General features: G+C 37.0%; 1 protein-coding gene across 1 annotated transcript in view; it reads right to left on the reverse strand.

Moving 5' to 3' along the window:
• Positions 1–2,191: 2,191 nt before the first annotated feature.
• The window catches only part of Txk (TXK tyrosine kinase), a 39,762-nt gene continuing 23,768 nt past the window's right edge, over positions 2,192–18,185 (reverse strand). The window contains exons 9-14 of the mRNA XM_048364376.1: positions 15,427–15,598; positions 11,936–12,152; positions 9,539–9,603; positions 7,655–7,773; positions 5,465–5,622; positions 2,192–2,270 (exon numbers count right to left, since the gene is read on the reverse strand). Of these exons, the coding sequence (XP_048220333.1) occupies positions 2,202–2,270; positions 5,465–5,622; positions 7,655–7,773; positions 9,539–9,603; positions 11,936–12,152; positions 15,427–15,598 (800 nt within the window). The 3' untranslated portion in view covers positions 2,192–2,201. The remainder of the gene's footprint in view (positions 2,271–5,464; positions 5,623–7,654; positions 7,774–9,538; positions 9,604–11,935; positions 12,153–15,426; positions 15,599–18,185) is intronic.

Genomic DNA, 18,185 nt, shown 5'->3' on the forward strand with positions numbered 1-18,185 from the left:
AGCAGCTTCAGTGCTAGACTAAATCTGTCTTGTGAATTTGCTTACCAGACCAAATGTATTACCAATGTGATCATGGAAACATGTACTAGACTCCAATAAAGCATTTACTTAAGAAAAAATTCCTTTGGGTACTCTTGTCAAAAGACTGTGCTGACCAGATCTTCTGCATGGTCTCCAAATTCTTTCCAATTTTTTGGAACTTCCTCCCTCTCCATTGATTTCCTGTCATCTTCTTTTTAGGATCTATACCCAGTTCCTAAACCTCCAGTTACTTTCCTAGGCAGAACTAATCATATCACCTGACAAATGAAACAAAACAAAAGAACTACATAAAGTTTCACTATCTCACCTCAAGCCATTCACAGAGTCCACATCTCAATAACAAATATTGAGACTCATTGCAAAACACAGTTCCCCCCCAGAAGAAACAGTGAGACTACCTCTTACACAATATTTTCTTTAGCTGGACATCCAAAAAGCTCACTTTTATCCAAAAATTACCTGGAGTTTTAGTTACCCAAGGCCTAGCTCCATTTGTTCTCACCCCGAATTTGATATGTGAACCTTTCCTGAGGTATTAATTCAAAAAAAAACAGACCTTGCCCTAAACTACCAATAGACACTTAGAAGTGCAACTGCTGTCACCTGAGCCCTAAGAATAGCTTATCTCTGGGTGTCACTCTTTTCTCTCTACTCTGTACCTGGTAATTGGTGTTCGATTGTTCAGTATTTTGTTTTGGCTTGTTGTTACTATTTTGTTGCTTTGGTTTTGGTTGGGTTTTGTTTTGTTTAGTTTTTTTCAAGGGAATGAGAACTCCCAAGCTTAGTAAAACCTGGCAAAGATATTTTGACATTATATTACTTCTTGTGTTGTACTATGAATTGCCTGTTCTTTAGCCTTTGCTATTTTAATGCACCCTCTTGAATTAGACTTCATATGCTCCTTTTTTCTCAGTAGTAGAAGCTTTCTGTCCCTCTTCACCATGCAGAAGTCTTAGGAAAAGAGATGTGACTATCTTATAAAGGTATCAGCAACTTAGGGCTTATGAAAATCATAAAGTATATTCTCCCAGAACCACCATGAAACATGGGACAATACACAAATAGGAGGTTCTTATTGTTAAAGCTGACTGTAAATACACTTGTGCTTTCTACACATCTTCTTATAGTTCTGAAGTTCCCAGGATGACAAATTCAGTCATCAATTGTTCCAACAAACAGTACATGAGAATCTAAGACTTAATTTGTTGTTTCATCTTGAACTGAGAATCCACATTTCTAGATTTCAAAAATAACAGTACTTAATGACACACTTGAATTCTTGACTTCGTCTCTTTTTTTGGGAAAAAAAAGGCACTTTACAGAAAAATAAAGAGGCACTTACTTTGGCAAAATGGGGTTTCTTTTGTTATCCAATATTATATACACAAAGGGTAAAGTCTTAGAACTGAAAATCAGGACATGAGCTTAACAACAGATACCACTGAAAAGAATTTTGAGTTCATAGCTATTCTTCCTAGAACATGCTCAAATCTAATCAAAAGGGAAAGTGGCTTAAGTTCTATTATTATTTTTAAAATTGGAATGCAAGAAAATGTGCCCAAAATGATTAAATATGTGCAAGATATTTGTTAAATAATATACAGAAGTATTATAAAAGACATTTCCATGCCAAGAAAAAATATACAACTAAATCCTAATTTTCAAAAAAATAAAAGACATTTCCAGAATGTTCATATTCATGTGATTCCTAAAGGTATGTTTTCTATAAGATCTATTTAACACAAAGGCATGCAATTCCACAAGTTGGCAGAATCTACTTTCATCTTCTATTCATAGACCACTAAAGTAAGAAAGGTCAGTTCTCTTTAAGAAAGAAATTTCCTTGGTCTGGTGAAAAGTCAGCTTTTCTACTCTCAAGATTCTCAAGGCTATTTTCACAGAGCAGCCTGGAAAGGCTGCTTGGAGTTTTCCTCCTTTCTTCACATGTAGAACATGAAAAGTATTTCAGAAAAGAAAGAGTTCAAAGCCTTCTTCACACCACTGAAAAACTACTGTCAGAATGTGTGTGCATTGCACAATTGGAAATTGTGGTCTTTGCACTGTGTTTGAGTCACCCACTCTACAGGAAGCTATTCCCCCAAAGAGGACTCCACCGTGAGCTTCTCTCATGACAATTCAACAAGGCATTCCATTCCAAGTCACCAGGTTTCTGCAATCTCTGCGAGAACCTGCAGCAGCTCAGCGAACGCCGGACGGCCTTTAGGGTTCTAGACAAAGGAAAATGGAGGTGATCAGCTGAGCAGCACATAGATGCTATTGGTGAAACTTGCAGGCAGACTCAGTTTCAAATTGCTTCTCCACACAGAAAGGGGCAAGCCATCTTGGCAAGGCATAAGTGTAAAAAAAAATGTAAGTATAAAATGCCATAATAAAAATAGCTGGATTGCAGGCACTAACCAAATGTGGCTATTTACATTTATCCATTTTTGTCTTATTTTATTTTATTTTGGAGCTGGTACTGGGGCTTGAATTCAGGGCCACCATGGCACTGTCCCTTAGGTTTTTCCTCTTCAGGCTAGTGCTATACCCTTTGAACCACAGCTCGATTTCCAGCTTTTGGTGGCTAGTTGTAAATAAAAGTCTCATAAATTTTCCTGCTGGCATGGAGCCAGGATCCTTAGATCTCAGCCTTCTGAGTAGCTAAGATTACAGCCATGAGCCATCAGTGCCTGGCTTTACACTTAGATGAATTAAATTACAAATGTTTAAGTTATACTCTTGAGCTGTATTAACCCACTTTTCAAGTCCTCCACAGCCATATAGGGCTCGCGTATTGAACAGCATAGACACAGAACTTTTCCATCTTTGCAGGAAGTTCCAGTGGACCGCCCCACTTGGAGATCTAGCTGGATGATTTGACATGCATGAGGTCAAAGAAGAAGCTGGGGGAGAGCAAGGATTTAGAGTATTACGCCCCTAAGCTCAGCCCCAGTAATTTACTAGGCCTGACTCCCTTCAGAAGAAAAGATTTCATGTAGAAAGCAAAAGCCATGTTTTGGGGGGGCAGAGGGTGGGATATTTTGCAGATTCTAATGCACAGGCTATACTATCTTTAGTTTGCATCCACAAAAAATCTTTGATACAGAGCAAGGGGTTAGAGCATTTTTCCTATGGTACCTATGGGTGTAGTTTGTTTCTGACTCTATGACAAAGAAGGGATGGCACTGTTGGCATCTTTGAAATCCATAGGAAATAGGAACTATGCATAATAATTGTGCTCCTACTGAGGTTTCTACAAGACACCACCCACAGCGTTTTTAATCCCAGGACATTAGTAAAAAGGACAGAGCAGAAGCTGATGGGAACACATGTGAGATTCTTTCTAATACTCCCAGAACAACATGTGGGTTTTGTCAAGCAGCCTGAAGCTCTACAGATAAAGCCTACACAAATTTTTATCAATGGTAACATAATCATGTTTGAGTTGAGAGGCACCTCAACTGAATAGGAGGTAAAATTATAGGTAGAATCAACTTTTATGAACAAACTCATCAATAAGAACATTTCCTTCTCTAGAGGTTATGCAGAGGCCTCATCTATAATCTCATCATTGTTTTGTGGGTTTTTTTTATTTTTATTGTCAAACTGATGTACAGAGAGGTTACAGTTTCATACATTAGGCATTGGATACATTTCTTGTACTGTTTGTTACCTCCTCCCTCATACCCCCCTCCCCCTTTCCCTCTTCCCCCATGAGGAGTTTTTCAGTTGGTTTACACCAAACAGTTTTGCAAGTATTGCTTTTGTAATCATTTGTGTTTTCATCCTGTGTCTCTCGATTTTGGTATTCCCTTTCACTTTCCTAGTTCTAATCATTGTTGTGGTTTCATGCACACAACTCCTTTTTGAGTTGCTATCTTGGCCTGAGGACAGCTTATTAGATATCACCATTTCCCATCCTCTAGTTCTTAAAAATAACTTTCCCATTTCTTGAAAAAACTCCAATGATTTTGTGCATATCCTTAGAATACTCATTAAATCCTATCCACAAAAGTGCCTAAGACCTGGGACTTTGGGTACTTGCTTTTGGGGTGAAGCTGCCTATTCTCAATCTCCTAGGGGGGTGAACTTTCACTTCCAATTCAATCCATCTCACTCCATCAACACTCCTGTTCATTCCGAAACTTTCTTTGGCAACTGCCATTGGTCTCCACTAACAATAAGCACCATCTGTGTGTTCCTGAGATATTTACATTGAGCTATTTACATGGTTATTGCAAAGATTTTCCTAAAACAGCTGTTTGCCACTCACAGCTTAACAATTTTTTATGTCATTCAAGGTTCCTTGTGGAGTAATCAGTCATAAATCTTTTCATACATTGGGGATCTTTACAAATTAAACACTTCTGTAGAAAATGAACAATAACACCCTTAAAATACTGAATTTTCCAGGCTCTGTACATTGGGGATCAGTAGTGGGGTTTTGTTTTGTTTTCTTTTTCTTTCAGTAAGGAGGAAACTTCTCAAGTTGTGATTTTTCTGGGCTGAGGCTGTCAGTTGCAAAGAGAAGGAGTCTATTAAAACTGAAGGGTGTGTTGAATCAGTGCCCAGAAAAACAGATACCCCTCTGGCTGTGCAAGCTCTGGCATTTTTTTTCTCAAGGCTAGCACTCTGCCAACTTGAGCCACAGTGCCAATTCTGGCCTTTTCTATCTATATATATGGTGCTAAGGAATTGAACCTAGGGCTTCGTGTATATGAGCCAAGCACTCTTGCCACTCGGCCATATTCCCAGCCCCAGGCTCTGGCATTTTTTCCCTTTTTTCTTATTTATTGTCCAAGTCATGTACAGAGAAGTTACAGTTTCAAACATTAGGCCTTGGGTAGATTTCTTGTTCTAGGCTCTGGCATTTTTAAGCTTGACATTGCAACCACAGATGAAACTGGGATCCCAAAAGAGGATTTCCCCAAATGGAGTCTCCTTACACATGGTCTTCTTTCAGTTCTATTCTAGTAATCTATCAGGAGTCTTAAGTGACACAGAGGAACAAAACTCATTACATATTGCCTTAGAAAAGCCAGACAAATGAAAGTGATGTAAAGTAAATAAAAAATAGCATTCTGCCTTTTCAATTTGGACATTTCACAAGCCTAGTACTACCAACTTACTCTACCAACGGGTTCTTAAGGGCAATAAAACATTTAATCATTGAAAAATTTTAAATGTCAAGAGTTTCCACAAGAACCAATCTGCAAATTGAGTTCCTTGGATTGAATGGCCACTGTGAAAAGCAAAATGGATGAATGATTCTGTGGCAGGAGTTTCAAATAGAAATAGCACCCCTGGGTGCCAGGTTGTTACCAAGAAACAAGTTTTGCTGTCCTGAGTCCCGAATACTGCAAGTGATAATCAGGTGTGCTCTCAGAAGTTGGCACTGCCCACAAGAGGAAAGGACACCTACCTCATGCCAGCAGCTATACATAACTTTGTATATGGACATGGGCGCCAAGTAAGGACGATACAGCCGAAAACCTGAAGAAATTGCTTCTACCACTTGCAAATTTGACTTATTTTCAAAAGGCATTTTTCCTTCTGTAAAAACTTCCCACATTAAAACTCCTGCAAATGAAATGCACATACACAAAAAATGAGGTTAAAGAGAAATGGTTAGTTGGAATTGAAATCACTGTTTGCTTCAAAGTACAATGCCGTCATTTTCTGCTCCAGCCTTTGTGTGAATAGCTCGAATGAGAGAATTTCTAGGGAGGAAGCAGAGCTTTTGAACAGAATCATAACTTGGAAGTAATCCCAGGTGAAATGATGCTTTTCCTTTTCTATTGATCTTGATGGCCTGTCTATTGGAAGAAAATATTGTGGTATTTTTATTTCTAGGTATAGCTCATGTTCCCACATCTTGAAATCAATGCATCTTCTTACCATCCCATGGAAATAATAGATTTGTGTGAGCCTCTGCTGCATGAGACCAGAGTTTCTCAGCCAGGAGAGCTCCCCTCCATTCCCACCCCCAACTCCCTCCCCCCCCCCCCCCCCCCCCCGCCACACACACACCTCTCTCCACTGAAAACTGGTCTGATGCAGAAAGCCTCAAAGTATCTAGATAGAGCTTGGTAGATAAGTAGGAAGTAGGTGCTTCATAATCATTTATTGATTGGTCAGTTAAACCCCTTCATATACATCCAGTTTGAGTTCATGTAATTATTCCCCAGTTCTACGGGTATTTATTTGGTATTGGTTGGAGACTATAGTCAGATGATTCTAGAAGTACATGGTAGTCTATCTACTCAAGAAGCTCACTGTCCAGGTAAAAAGAGAGGCACACAAAATGCAGGTGCTCTAATTGTTCTATTACCACATGAGGAGATCTTGAATTATAATCCATCCCTATGGTCTCTAAGATGTAGCTTCACAAGAGAGCTTAAAATTTCACCTGATGACACTATGATAAATGAGTGGAGAACAATCAGGTCAATGAGATAAGCTTCCTCATATTTGGGACAATAAAATTCATATTCTTATGAAAACCCAGAATTCTCTTCAAATCTAAAAGCCATCCAGGAAGTTCATGATGAAAATCAATAGATTTTTGAACATTTATTGTCTAGTTTTGAAAGATCAACTCAACGATGTTGCACATATGGTTTCTCTTTCACCCAACATAAGTATCAATCAACAAACAGATCCAATGGAAGACTATATCTAAATTATTCTATACAAATTATAAGTAATGGATGGTTGAACCATTTCCAAAATTTATGTTTTACATTTAAGTTATCATGAGAAGAGTTGAAAATAGCTAAATTGCTTAGTAGTTAAATAATGAAATTTACTAAATACACTAGGAATTAGTCCAATGCTGACATAGGATCATTTTTCCTTCAAGCCTTTGTGATATGGTGTGATATGGTTGACTTTACTTTCTAGATCAGTAGATTCTTTATAATGGTTTTCCACTGAGTAACCAGTGAGAAAGGGAAAGATCCAAAAGAAAGACTAAGACTAATGTAAGAAGTATAAGACACTAGTGGCCAAAAAACAGTTTGGGTATGAATAGAAAACATATATAAAACAAGGTTATAAGAAGACTCTTTTTTTTTTTTTTTTTTTTGCCAGTCCTGGGCTTGGACTCAGGGCCTGAGCACTGTCCCTGGCTTCTTCCCGCTCAAGGCTAGCACTCTGCCACTTGAGCCACAGTGCCACTTCTGGCCATTTTCTATATATGTGGTGCTGGAGAATTGAACCCAGGGCCTCATGTATAGGAGGCAAGCACTCTTGCCAGTAGGCCATATCCCCAGCCCCATAAGAAGACTCTTTTGTTTTTGTTTTTGTTTTTTTGCCAGTCCTGGGCCTTGGACTCAGGGCCTGAGCACTATCCCTGGCTTCTTTTTGCTCAAGGCTAGCACTCTGCCACTTAAGCCACAGCGCCACTTCTGGCCATTTTCTACATATGTGGTGCTGGGGAATCGAACCCAAGGCTTCATGTATATGAGACAAGCACTCTTGCCACTAGGCCATATCCCCAGCCTCAAGAAGACTCTTTTAAAGGCTCGAATATACCAAGAAATCAAGGTTAAAAAGAAAAGATTGCCTATTGTGTTTAATCAAGCTCCATGAAAACATCCAATGTACTTACCAAATGACCAGACATCTGATTTACTGCTGTATTTGTTGAAATGAAAGACTTCAGGAGGAGACCACTTGATTGGGAACTTGGCTCCAGAAGAACTAATATATTCATCATCCAAAACATACCTGGAGTCATCAGATTTAAATCACATTGTGCTCATTAGCTCCAGGATTTATTTCAAATCCCTTTATTTAACAGAAAATTGCTTAAAATGAAAAATGACTAGATATTTTGCCCCCAAAAAGATTTTGAACACTTCTTCTTCTCATTCACAGTTTGCAATTAGTGTCTATTAGTGGTTCCTCATCAAACCAAGTCTCTCTGTATTTATTTTCATTGAGTCCCAGAAAACTATATTCATTTTTCAGACTAAAATATGCCCTACTGCCAATGGTAATTAAGGGTATTCTTAACTCTGCAAGAAGCATATTGTATGCTCTAGCAACTACCATTATAAAATGGAAGTAAAAAGCCCCTCTTCTTTCACAGGAAAACAATGGATTCAAAGTTAGATAGCATATTTTCTTTCATATGTCTACTTTTGTGGTAGCATAGAGAAGAGGGGAAATAAAGTATATATCCCGTTATAAAAACATCTCTAACACATTACAGTGGTCTGTAAAATACCAAATTGGAAACAACTATCATCTCCTTAAAAATTAATAGAAATACAAAACCTCCTATTCTTTTAGAGAACTGAATACAGAAATTTTCAAGTATAGGAATGTGGAGAGAAGAGACAACTTAGGCCTGTTGCTTTTTGATTATACGTGAGAATGTTTTGAAATATTTATTAATGCTGGCCTCACATACCCACTTTTCCCCCACATACTTTATCTCACTCCATCTTTAAGTCATCCTTTATTGAGAGAGAAGTCATTCTACATAGATAAAGAATTAATAATAGGAAATAAATGGGGCAAAGCTATTTCCTGTAGACTTGGAATTCCTATACGTTAGACTTTTCAGAGAAGGACTGAGTAAGAAGAAATTTAAGAAAAGCTTAAATAAGAAAAATTTTGACCACCATCTGTCCATCTAGAAAGAAAACAAAAACTCCAGGCAGGAGGAAGGGAGAAATTAAAGGGAAAGGGAAAAAAAATACTAGATGTGGATTACTTGCTAAATTAAGGTCCTCTGCCTTGTACTTCCTAAGGGTTTCTCAGGTCAGAGAGGAGGGAAGGAAGCTTCCATCCCACTTGACAATGGCATAACTCAAGGTCAAAACAGAAACATAGCTCTCTTTCTAGGTAGAGATTCAGGAAGGGCAGAAGGCTTCCAAAGAACAAACAAATGGCTATGGACATGTCTATGTGAGGAGAACCTTCATTAGCCCAGGTAGATTTCTAATCACAGAGAAGACCAGTTCTGAAGGAAACCCAACACTGAAATTAAAGATTAATCAGATGTCACTCTATATTAGATTTTTCTCCCTATCTCTCTCTATCTCTCTATATTAGATTTTTCACACTGTTGAGTTGTAGATTTGAAACCATACTTGGTAGTTACTGTGCTTACTACTGTTGGTAATAGACAAGTTTGATGATGACATAGAACCCAGGGTTGTGAACATAGTTTTCCCTTTTAAAATGCCTTGTTAATGATACACATATGAGTAGATGAAGAAATTCTCTTTTTAATTTTAAGGTCTACCACAATTTTAAAGATAAATACCTAGAAAAAAAGATGAGAATATCTCACAGAGACCATCTGCCTTGTAGCTAACATTCTCAGATTTCCTGAAATTCAGAGTAGGCCACTGAGCTATAAAACCACACCAGCACTTTCCCCAGAGCAAATACAAAGAGCCAGTAGTGTGGTCAGCTAGTCAATAAACAAATATCTTATGAGTAGACAAGGTACATCTAGCTACACATAGATACTGCATACCTGGTCATTCCAAAGTCCGAAATCTTTACTACACAGGTAGAACTGACCAAACAATTCCTCGCTGCCTATAGAAAGAAGAGAAGAAGAATACAAGTTTGAATAAAAGCTCTTCTTTGAAGACATTTTTTTTAAAACCCCTTTTCTTAGTTTATTTGAGACCTGCATTGCCTGTCTGTGTGGAAAGCTGTGTGATCTTCATGCTAACACCTATCAGTGAGTTTATATATGCATACATACACACATATAAATATATATAAATGTATAAATAAATATATTCATGTATTATACTATATATAAAAATATTTTATATATCACTTATATTTATATACAACATATTATATATAAATATGTTTATATTTATAAATTATATATTTATAAATATATTTGTATATATTCATGTTATATATTAAATATGATATATCATTTATAAAAATATATTCTTGTATTTTATATATTACATATATTTAAATATAATATATATTTATTATATAGTTATATATTTCTATACATTATGGAGAAATGATATCTCTCTATATTATATAATAGCTTATATATGATATCTTATATATGTCACACATGATATATAACATATATTATTGTATTATATATAAAAATATGTGTTATATATATTTGATTTCATACCTTAGTGTGACAAGTTTTAATGACTCATCAATGTAATAAAACGTTTTAATGATTCATCAATGTAATAAAATGTTCCAAATAATAAAACTTTTACTTTTTAAACTGTTTACTTCTTCTCAAGAAATATTCTTGATAAATGTTTCAGAAAGAGTAATAGTTTGTATGCTGTATGCCATCCTGGCCAGGCACTGTTTGTGTACTTGCACTAAGCAATCTGTGGAGTCCTCTCAACAGACAAAGCGATGGTGGGGGATAGTTAACATCCCCTTGCTGCTTAAATCACTTGCCAGAGTCACACAGCTAGGAGGAAACAGAGGCAAGATTTTATTCTGAAAGTCTCCTGGAGACATGAGTTTCAACCTCAAGTATATATGGGACTCAGCCTGAAAAAGAAATTAAATATTGATGCCTTGCTTAGGAGGGAGCTAGAGGTATGGCTCAGTGGTTGAGCGCCACAGGAGACTCTGATTTAATTGATCTGGGGCATGGTCTGTGTGTTATAAGTTTTCTCAAAGCTCTCAAGTGACTCTAACACACAGCAGAGTTAGATGCTTGAAAACCTTTGCTCTGCAACCTGTGTTCTTAGTAGGCTGCAAAGTGGAAGTCTAAACCTTGATCTCAAGGCCTACCATATAGTATACATATAGTTACAATGTAACCAATTAATTATTGTATGAAGTAGTGAATAAGCAACACAATGAGAGCTCCAAGTCATACCAAGAATAAGTATAGTTTCCAATGCTGGAACCAATATAACCTTTTCTCTCCCCTAAAATGTCTGGTTTAAATGAGGAATGTGAGAATTGATCACTTTGGGTCATACAGTATCTAAGCACAGAGTTATTTCCATATTGTGGTATTAAAGGTTTCTTATAGAATTCTTAAATTCTCATTTGAATTTAATTTTAGACTTAGAAATAAAACAAGCAGGTACATAGAATAAATAGCATAAATATCTCAAGTAGCCGTAGAACAAACAGAAAGTGTTATTCAATGGAAGGAAGCAAGACAGGGAATCAGTGCTATTAACATTTGACTTGGGGCAAATCAGTCATTTTTTAAAACAATAATGTTCTCTGACCATTACAGCAAAGAATGATCTAGAATTTCTTGCTTCCATGTACGATAACAAAAATATCCTGCCCTACTCTCAGAACCAAGCCACTTGACAAAAGGGGAAGTTCCAAACCTGTTGAGAAACTTCTACACTGCTGTTATCTCTAGAACCTAGCAGTGTTCTATACAGAATTTACTAGGCCTTTCAATGCATATGTGATTATTCAAAAGGAAGAAAAAGATGGAAAGGAAAAAGAAAGAAGCAAGGGAGGAAGACAAGAAGCAAGGAAGATAAGAAAGGAAAGAAATCAGTTTTGGATAACTGATTGGCTAGGTGATTAATGAGTTCCAGGCATACGCAGAGTGCAAGTTTACATGGTCACGGCACTAACAAGCAATGACAAATAGTCACAGGGGCCTAGGATGTAGCTCAGTGGTAGTCGTTTCTCATATGCACAAGGCCCTGGGGTTTCATCTCCAGCATCACACACACAAAAATAAATAAATAAATAAATAAATAAATAAATAAATAAATAAATAAATAAAAATCAAGCTACTTTCCACAAGACATTGCATGAATAGAAAAGTGTTTTCAAATTAAGCCAAAGACGTATTCTTCAAACAATTGAAAGGGATTGGCACGTCCTTCTGAAGGTAAGTATAATGCACAGGATACAAGTGAACTTACACAACACTTACTAAATCTCTGTGAATATAGCAACTACTCTCCAGATACTCCATTCCTTCACATATATCCTGGCACATACTCAGCAACGTGTCCCTGCTCAGCTTTCCTTTTCTCTCCTTGAGATAGTTCAGCAGGCAGCCATTTTCCATAAACTCGGTCACAATATAAAGGGGTTTCTGCTGGATACACACCCCATAAAGCTGAACTAGCCTTGAATGGGAAAGTTTCCTGTTGAAGACAATATACCAGGGAACAGAATTGGGTTTGCATCTTGAAATGTTTATACACAAGTGGCAATGATTACCTTCTCCATGTCATTTTTATCTCCAAGATAAGACAAACATCACAGAGAGAGTCAAGCAATTTCCTTCCCACTTTATGCATTGAGAAAGTAGAGTCAGGAGTTTGAGCAGCACTTCTAAAGTCGTCATAAAGAAAATGCCATGCCCCTTAACCTTCTTGTCAGTGTGTTTGTTTTCTCCTTTCTCTTTTGTAAGCTTTCCATTACTACTTCTCTTGGCTCTGGTCTCAGAATTCCTGATCCTTGAATCCTAACCTTCCTGTATGTAGCCTTGACATAGAAAATTCTAGACAGACAGGAAGGAGGAGAAAGTGATTTATTGATATAAAAAATAAACAAATTCTAAAGCCAGGTACCTGTGGCTCATACTTGTAATCTTAGCTACTCAGAAGACTAAGGTCTGACAATTGTGGTTCAAAGCCAGCCAAGCAAAGGAAAGCCATCTATGAGACTCTTATCTCCAATTCCAGCAAAAAGCTGGAAATGGAGATGTGACTCAAGTGGTAGAGCACTGTCCTTGAGCAAAAAAGCTCAGGCACAGAGTGAGGACCCTGAGTTCAACCCCAGGGCCGGCACACACACGTGAGCATACGCGCTCACACGCACACAAATCTATTAAATCAAAATAGTACATTCATTTTAAATGAAATTTTTAGAAAAAGTTAGAGATTTAAAACATTTATCCACAGGAAAACTTGCTGTGTATTTGCTAATTACATACACACCAAAAAATCCTCCAGTGATGCTTGTTAAAACATACCCAGAACATTTTAATCACAGAGACTTCAAAAGTTGATCCCTTCTCCTGTGGATGGTAACATGGAATCTCTAAAGGCCTTTTATGTTAACCAGTCTCCAGGGAAAAGCAATTTTAAATCAGTGCTTGCAATTTTAGATTATGTAATAAGCAATTCTCTGTTAATCAAAAGTACCTTGAAAAATTCTTCTCATTCGTAAAGCTAAAGAGTCTGGGAGGACAGAGCACAAATTCCCAGGGCAACAGCCATCGCTAATAAGGACTGAGAACACAGGATGCTTTTGAAGCTTTTCTTTCACTGCACTACAAAAATCACCTAAGATGACAAGCATGTTTGTGTAACAATAGGGAACCCAGTATAAGGCCAGGCAACTATGAGTTTCTCAATAAATGCTGGTTGTTTACTCTCTTAGTTGGGATCATAGACTGTACCAAGACAATTCAAGGTTTTAATTTCAATGAGATGTTGTAATTCTGGAAATGTAGGCACATTAGATAAGATTTCTAAATGTCCTTTTCTTTTCATCAGTAAAACTAAGATCTTGGAATGTACCCAGTAGAATTATAGTGAGAACTCATTCATTTATTCAAAAGCATGAATTATTTTTTTTACCACCAACTACAGTCTACTCATTGTTTTAAGCACTCACTAAGTTGAATAAAAGACAAATAAATGGTCTTCTTCTTATGGTGTCCATATTCTAAGAGGGGAGAAACAAAAGAAAACACAAGAAGCTTCATAGTAGTGAAAAGTCTTTTGATGGGACTAGAATGAGGTAATTCATTGGGGGGTGGGTGTTGGAGCTTAAACAGAGAGACCCCCTATAGTGAGTGAAACTGACATTCTATATGAAAAAAACATGGACAGACCTACATGTCAGATGGAGCTCAATGCATATCAACTACTTAAAGATGAATATATATACAATAGGATTTAAAAGATCAGGAAATGATTAACCATGTTCAAACTCAAAATATCCAACAGAACTGACAAGATAATCCTTTGGCTTTATTCCTTCTTTTACTTACTGTTAGAAGCAGTTTCTATTCCCTCATAGGCCATTTATCTTCTAGCACATTCAAAATGTCAACCCCAGAGACCCTAATCCAAAATTCCCAGTAAGACTTGAGTCTTTGAAAGAATCCCCTCAAAGATGTCAGACATCTTTCTTTTTGTTTGATAAGGATTTAATTCTCCTGATGTCACATAGCTCTTCATTCTTTTCATATTGTGTCTGTTTTATCCCACAAACAGGACTATAATTCTCATCCTTTAGATATAGGAAATCCATGATCAGATAGATATAACACAAAAGTGCAGATGGATGATTTGAGGACCTTTGATGTCACTAGAAAACTGTGTCTATCATTTATTTCCAGGTTTGTCCTATTTAAGTGGATTGAAAAGATACTGTGATAGGATACTTAGGAGTAATAGTTTGAGATTCCCCTAAAGGACATCATTGTTCTGCCTTCAAAGGAGGATGGGTCCAGCTAATTACTTCTAGTTGTTGTTTGCCTATTTTTTTTTTTGCCAGTCCTGGGGCTTGAACTCAGAGCCTGAGCACTGTCCCTGGCTTCTGTTTGCTCAAAGCTGGCACTCTACCATTTGAACCACAGTGCCACTTCCAGCTTTTTCTGTTTATGTGGTGCTGAGGAATCGAACCCAGGGTTTCAGTACTCTACCACTAAGCCACATTCCCAGCCCACCTATTTTGTTTTCTTTTCAATTGAGGTCTACGAGTTTGGAAGAAAAGTAAATTATTCTGGACAGCAAGGAAGAATCCAAGTAATGCCACCTGGGGTTTCCCTTCTTCATCAAGAATGTTGAACAGTATTTAAGGAATGTTGATTTGAACTGTGATAAATTATTGGCCTGTTCTGGTTCGGCCAAGATTATAGTCATAAACCATGCCATGGGTTCAACTGAGTTAAAAATGATATCATGGAAATTTACACATATTAAGAACAGAGTCAAATGATCTAATAAGAGTCACTTTTTCCCCTTAAGTTCAGGATGCTTCAATTATTGAAAGCAAATACTTTATCCTAACTCTTTTTCACCCCTAAGGGGTGTCCTTTCAAAAGATGAGCAGTATATTGCCACCAGACAAAACCAGTGTGTTGCTACTTAGAAAAGAAAAAAAAGAAAACATGAAGAGCATTTATTAAATAGTACATATAATTGAGCTACAAATGTTTCTTTTTTTCTGTCACCTTTAGCACAGTGATCCAGAGAAGCATTTTGAACAGTTGGCCCCATTTTGAACATCAGAAAGTCAAATAATTTACCGCAGTCACATAGAGGTCCAGTGATTTGCCTAGATTGCACAACTAGCTTGGCCAGAGATGCAACATAAATCCAGGTGTGTCTGACTCCAAAGTCCTTCTTTCCCAGACACCAGGGTGTCAGACCATATCGAGGTAGGTGTGTTTATACTTACATCATCACTTTAGCCTCTTCGATAAAGTCTTCTTCAGACATGGCGCCTTCATTGATGGCCTTGATAGCTACCTGGACATGTGCCCGCCATTCCCCCAAGTGGACTACCCCAAACTGACCACTTCCAATCTCCTTGACAAAAGACAATTCCGATGGATCTATCTCCCATTTTTCTGAAAAATTAGGACATCCATGTTATAAACAGAAGAAAGAATGCTAAAATGTTAGAGCTAGAAAAGATTTAAGAATTCTCTAGTCCTACCCCCTAATTTTCACATAGGTTTAAGGTATAATTGAATGGAGAGAATTCTCTCATTGTGGCTTAAATATGAAATTCAAGACATCAGTTTTAAAATATAAACTTTAAGAATAAACAACAAATTATGCTTCTTAAAATGCACACAGGATATGAAACACATTGATGTGCCTTTCTAGACTAAATCTACCAAAATTAGACCTAGGATTAAAATATGATTGATCCCAGTTTCTCTCTCTCTCTCTCTCTCTTCTCTCTCTCCTCTCTCTCCTCTCTCTCCTCGCTCTCTCTGTCCTGCCATTGATCTTGTAAAAAACAGATAAACTCAGTAATACTCTTTTCCTCCTTTCAGTTCCTTCCACTGTTCTTCTCATTCCACCCCCTGAGAGCTTTTCCACCTTGTTAATGAATTCATCCAATTTAAGTACATCCAAGAGAACACTGACAGTGAAATTTGTTTTCTCGTGTATTTTAGAAAAGTTTTAAAAATTACTCTTGTGAACACCAAGTATTGAGTCATTTTTAGCATCTCCTTTTCATACAGCAGCACCGCCATCTGCTGGCACTTTCAAAGAATGCATTTGACAGATTATTAAAGCCTCTAAACCCATTGGCATTCGCTGTGCAGAGTATTTCCTCTCTTAGCAGTAGTGATGTTTTTACAAGTAACATAGATTCTAGCACTGGTGGTTCCTCCTGTAATCCTAGCTATTCAAGTGACTGAGATCTGAGGAACACAGTTTAAAATCAACCAGGACAGGAAAATCTGTGAGAATCATATTTCCAATTAACTACCAAATAGCCAGAAGTAGTGCTGTAGTCTTGAGCAAAAGAGCTCAAGGACAATACCCAAACCCTGAGTTCAAGTATAGGCACCATAAGTTAACTAATTAATTAATATGTAAGCATATGTTTATGATCTTACACTAACTTCATATTGCAGAGATTTATTCAATAGAGGGACAAAGGAAATACAGATAAAGTATAATTTGTAATTTTATCTGTTCACCAAAAATACTTCACTAGGAGGGTAAAAAGGTTAGATGCAGGCTGAGAGAAAACACTTAAAAAGCATAAACCAACAACAAATTCCTATTCAAAAAAATGAATAAACCAATTAGCCAAAGACATATAGCCATAGTTTTAAAGCCAAATAGGTTGACTATTCAGTCATAAAGAGAATATCCAAATGGCCACTAAGCCTATTAAAAGTTGATCAAATAATTATTCCTCAGGGAAGTTAAAATTTTTTAAATTATGAGATAATTATATGTTCACAAATTAGTTAAAATCTTTTTTTCCTTTTTGTACCAGTACTGGGGTTTGAACACAGGCACTGTATCTTAGCTTTTCCACTCAAGGCTAGTGCTCTACCACTTGAGCCATAGCTCTACTTCTGCCTTTTGGTGGTTAATTGGAGGTAAGCGCCTCAGAAATGTTCCTACATAGGCTGGCTTTGAGCCACCGTCCTCAGATCTCAGCTTCCTGGGTAGCTAAGATTATAGGCATGAGCCACTGGTGACCAGTTAAAATGTGTTTTTAAGAAGTTAGAATACTAATTGTTGAGAAGAGAGCATGAAGCCACTGGAATTCTTATATTTTACTACGGGGAGTATAATTTTATATACGTTCTTTGGAAAACTGATTACATCTAATAAACCAAAGGATGCACATATTCTATCAATCCACTGTAAAGTATTTATCTAAGAGACACTGAAACATAAATGTACCCTTAATCTAAAGACATACATGAATGTTCCTAACAAAATTTGGTAGTAACCCACGTGGCTATGATTCTAAAGAAGCATAGATAAATCAATCATGGAGCAGTCCCATAATATAGAACTGCATTACAGTGAAAATAAATCAATCACACTCAACAGCACCAACAAAACTCACAAATGACAAGAATTCTAACATAAAAGCATGTACACTGTCTAATTCTGTTTATATAACACAGTCAAAACCAAGTAAGGTAAGTCAAGTGAAAGAGAAGTGTGTTGTGTTTTTTTCTATGTGTTTCAAAAAGTTGAAATATTTATTTTTAAGAAATTAATGGAGATGGGCTGGGGATATGGCCTAGTGGCAAGAGTACCTGCCTCATATACATGAGGCCCTGGGTTTGATTCCCCAGCACCACATATACAGAAAATGGCCAGAAGTGGCGCTGTGGCTTAAGTGGCAGAGTGCTAGCTTTGAGCAAAAAGAAGCCAGGGACTATGCTCAGGCCCTGAGTCCAAGCCCCAGGACTGGCAAAAAAAAAAAAAAAAAAGAAAAGAAAAGAAATTAATGGAGATGATATTTAACTTAAGTAAATTGCTCATAGCAGAACTTCATATATAAGCATAGTATCTACAGGCAGAGAAATCATAGAGGAACCAGTTATACCCTGAAATCACACTTCTAACCCACCTAATCGAATAAGACCCCAAATCCAAGTAAATGTAATTGTGTCATCATTTTGAAAATATAATTTGAGTCCCACTAAGGGAACAAAAATCTCA

The sequence above is a fragment of the Perognathus longimembris genome, chromosome 16, assembly GCF_023159225.1.
Source record: "Perognathus longimembris pacificus isolate PPM17 chromosome 16, ASM2315922v1, whole genome shotgun sequence".
NCBI classification, from domain to species: Eukaryota; Metazoa; Chordata; class Mammalia; order Rodentia; family Heteromyidae; genus Perognathus; species Perognathus longimembris.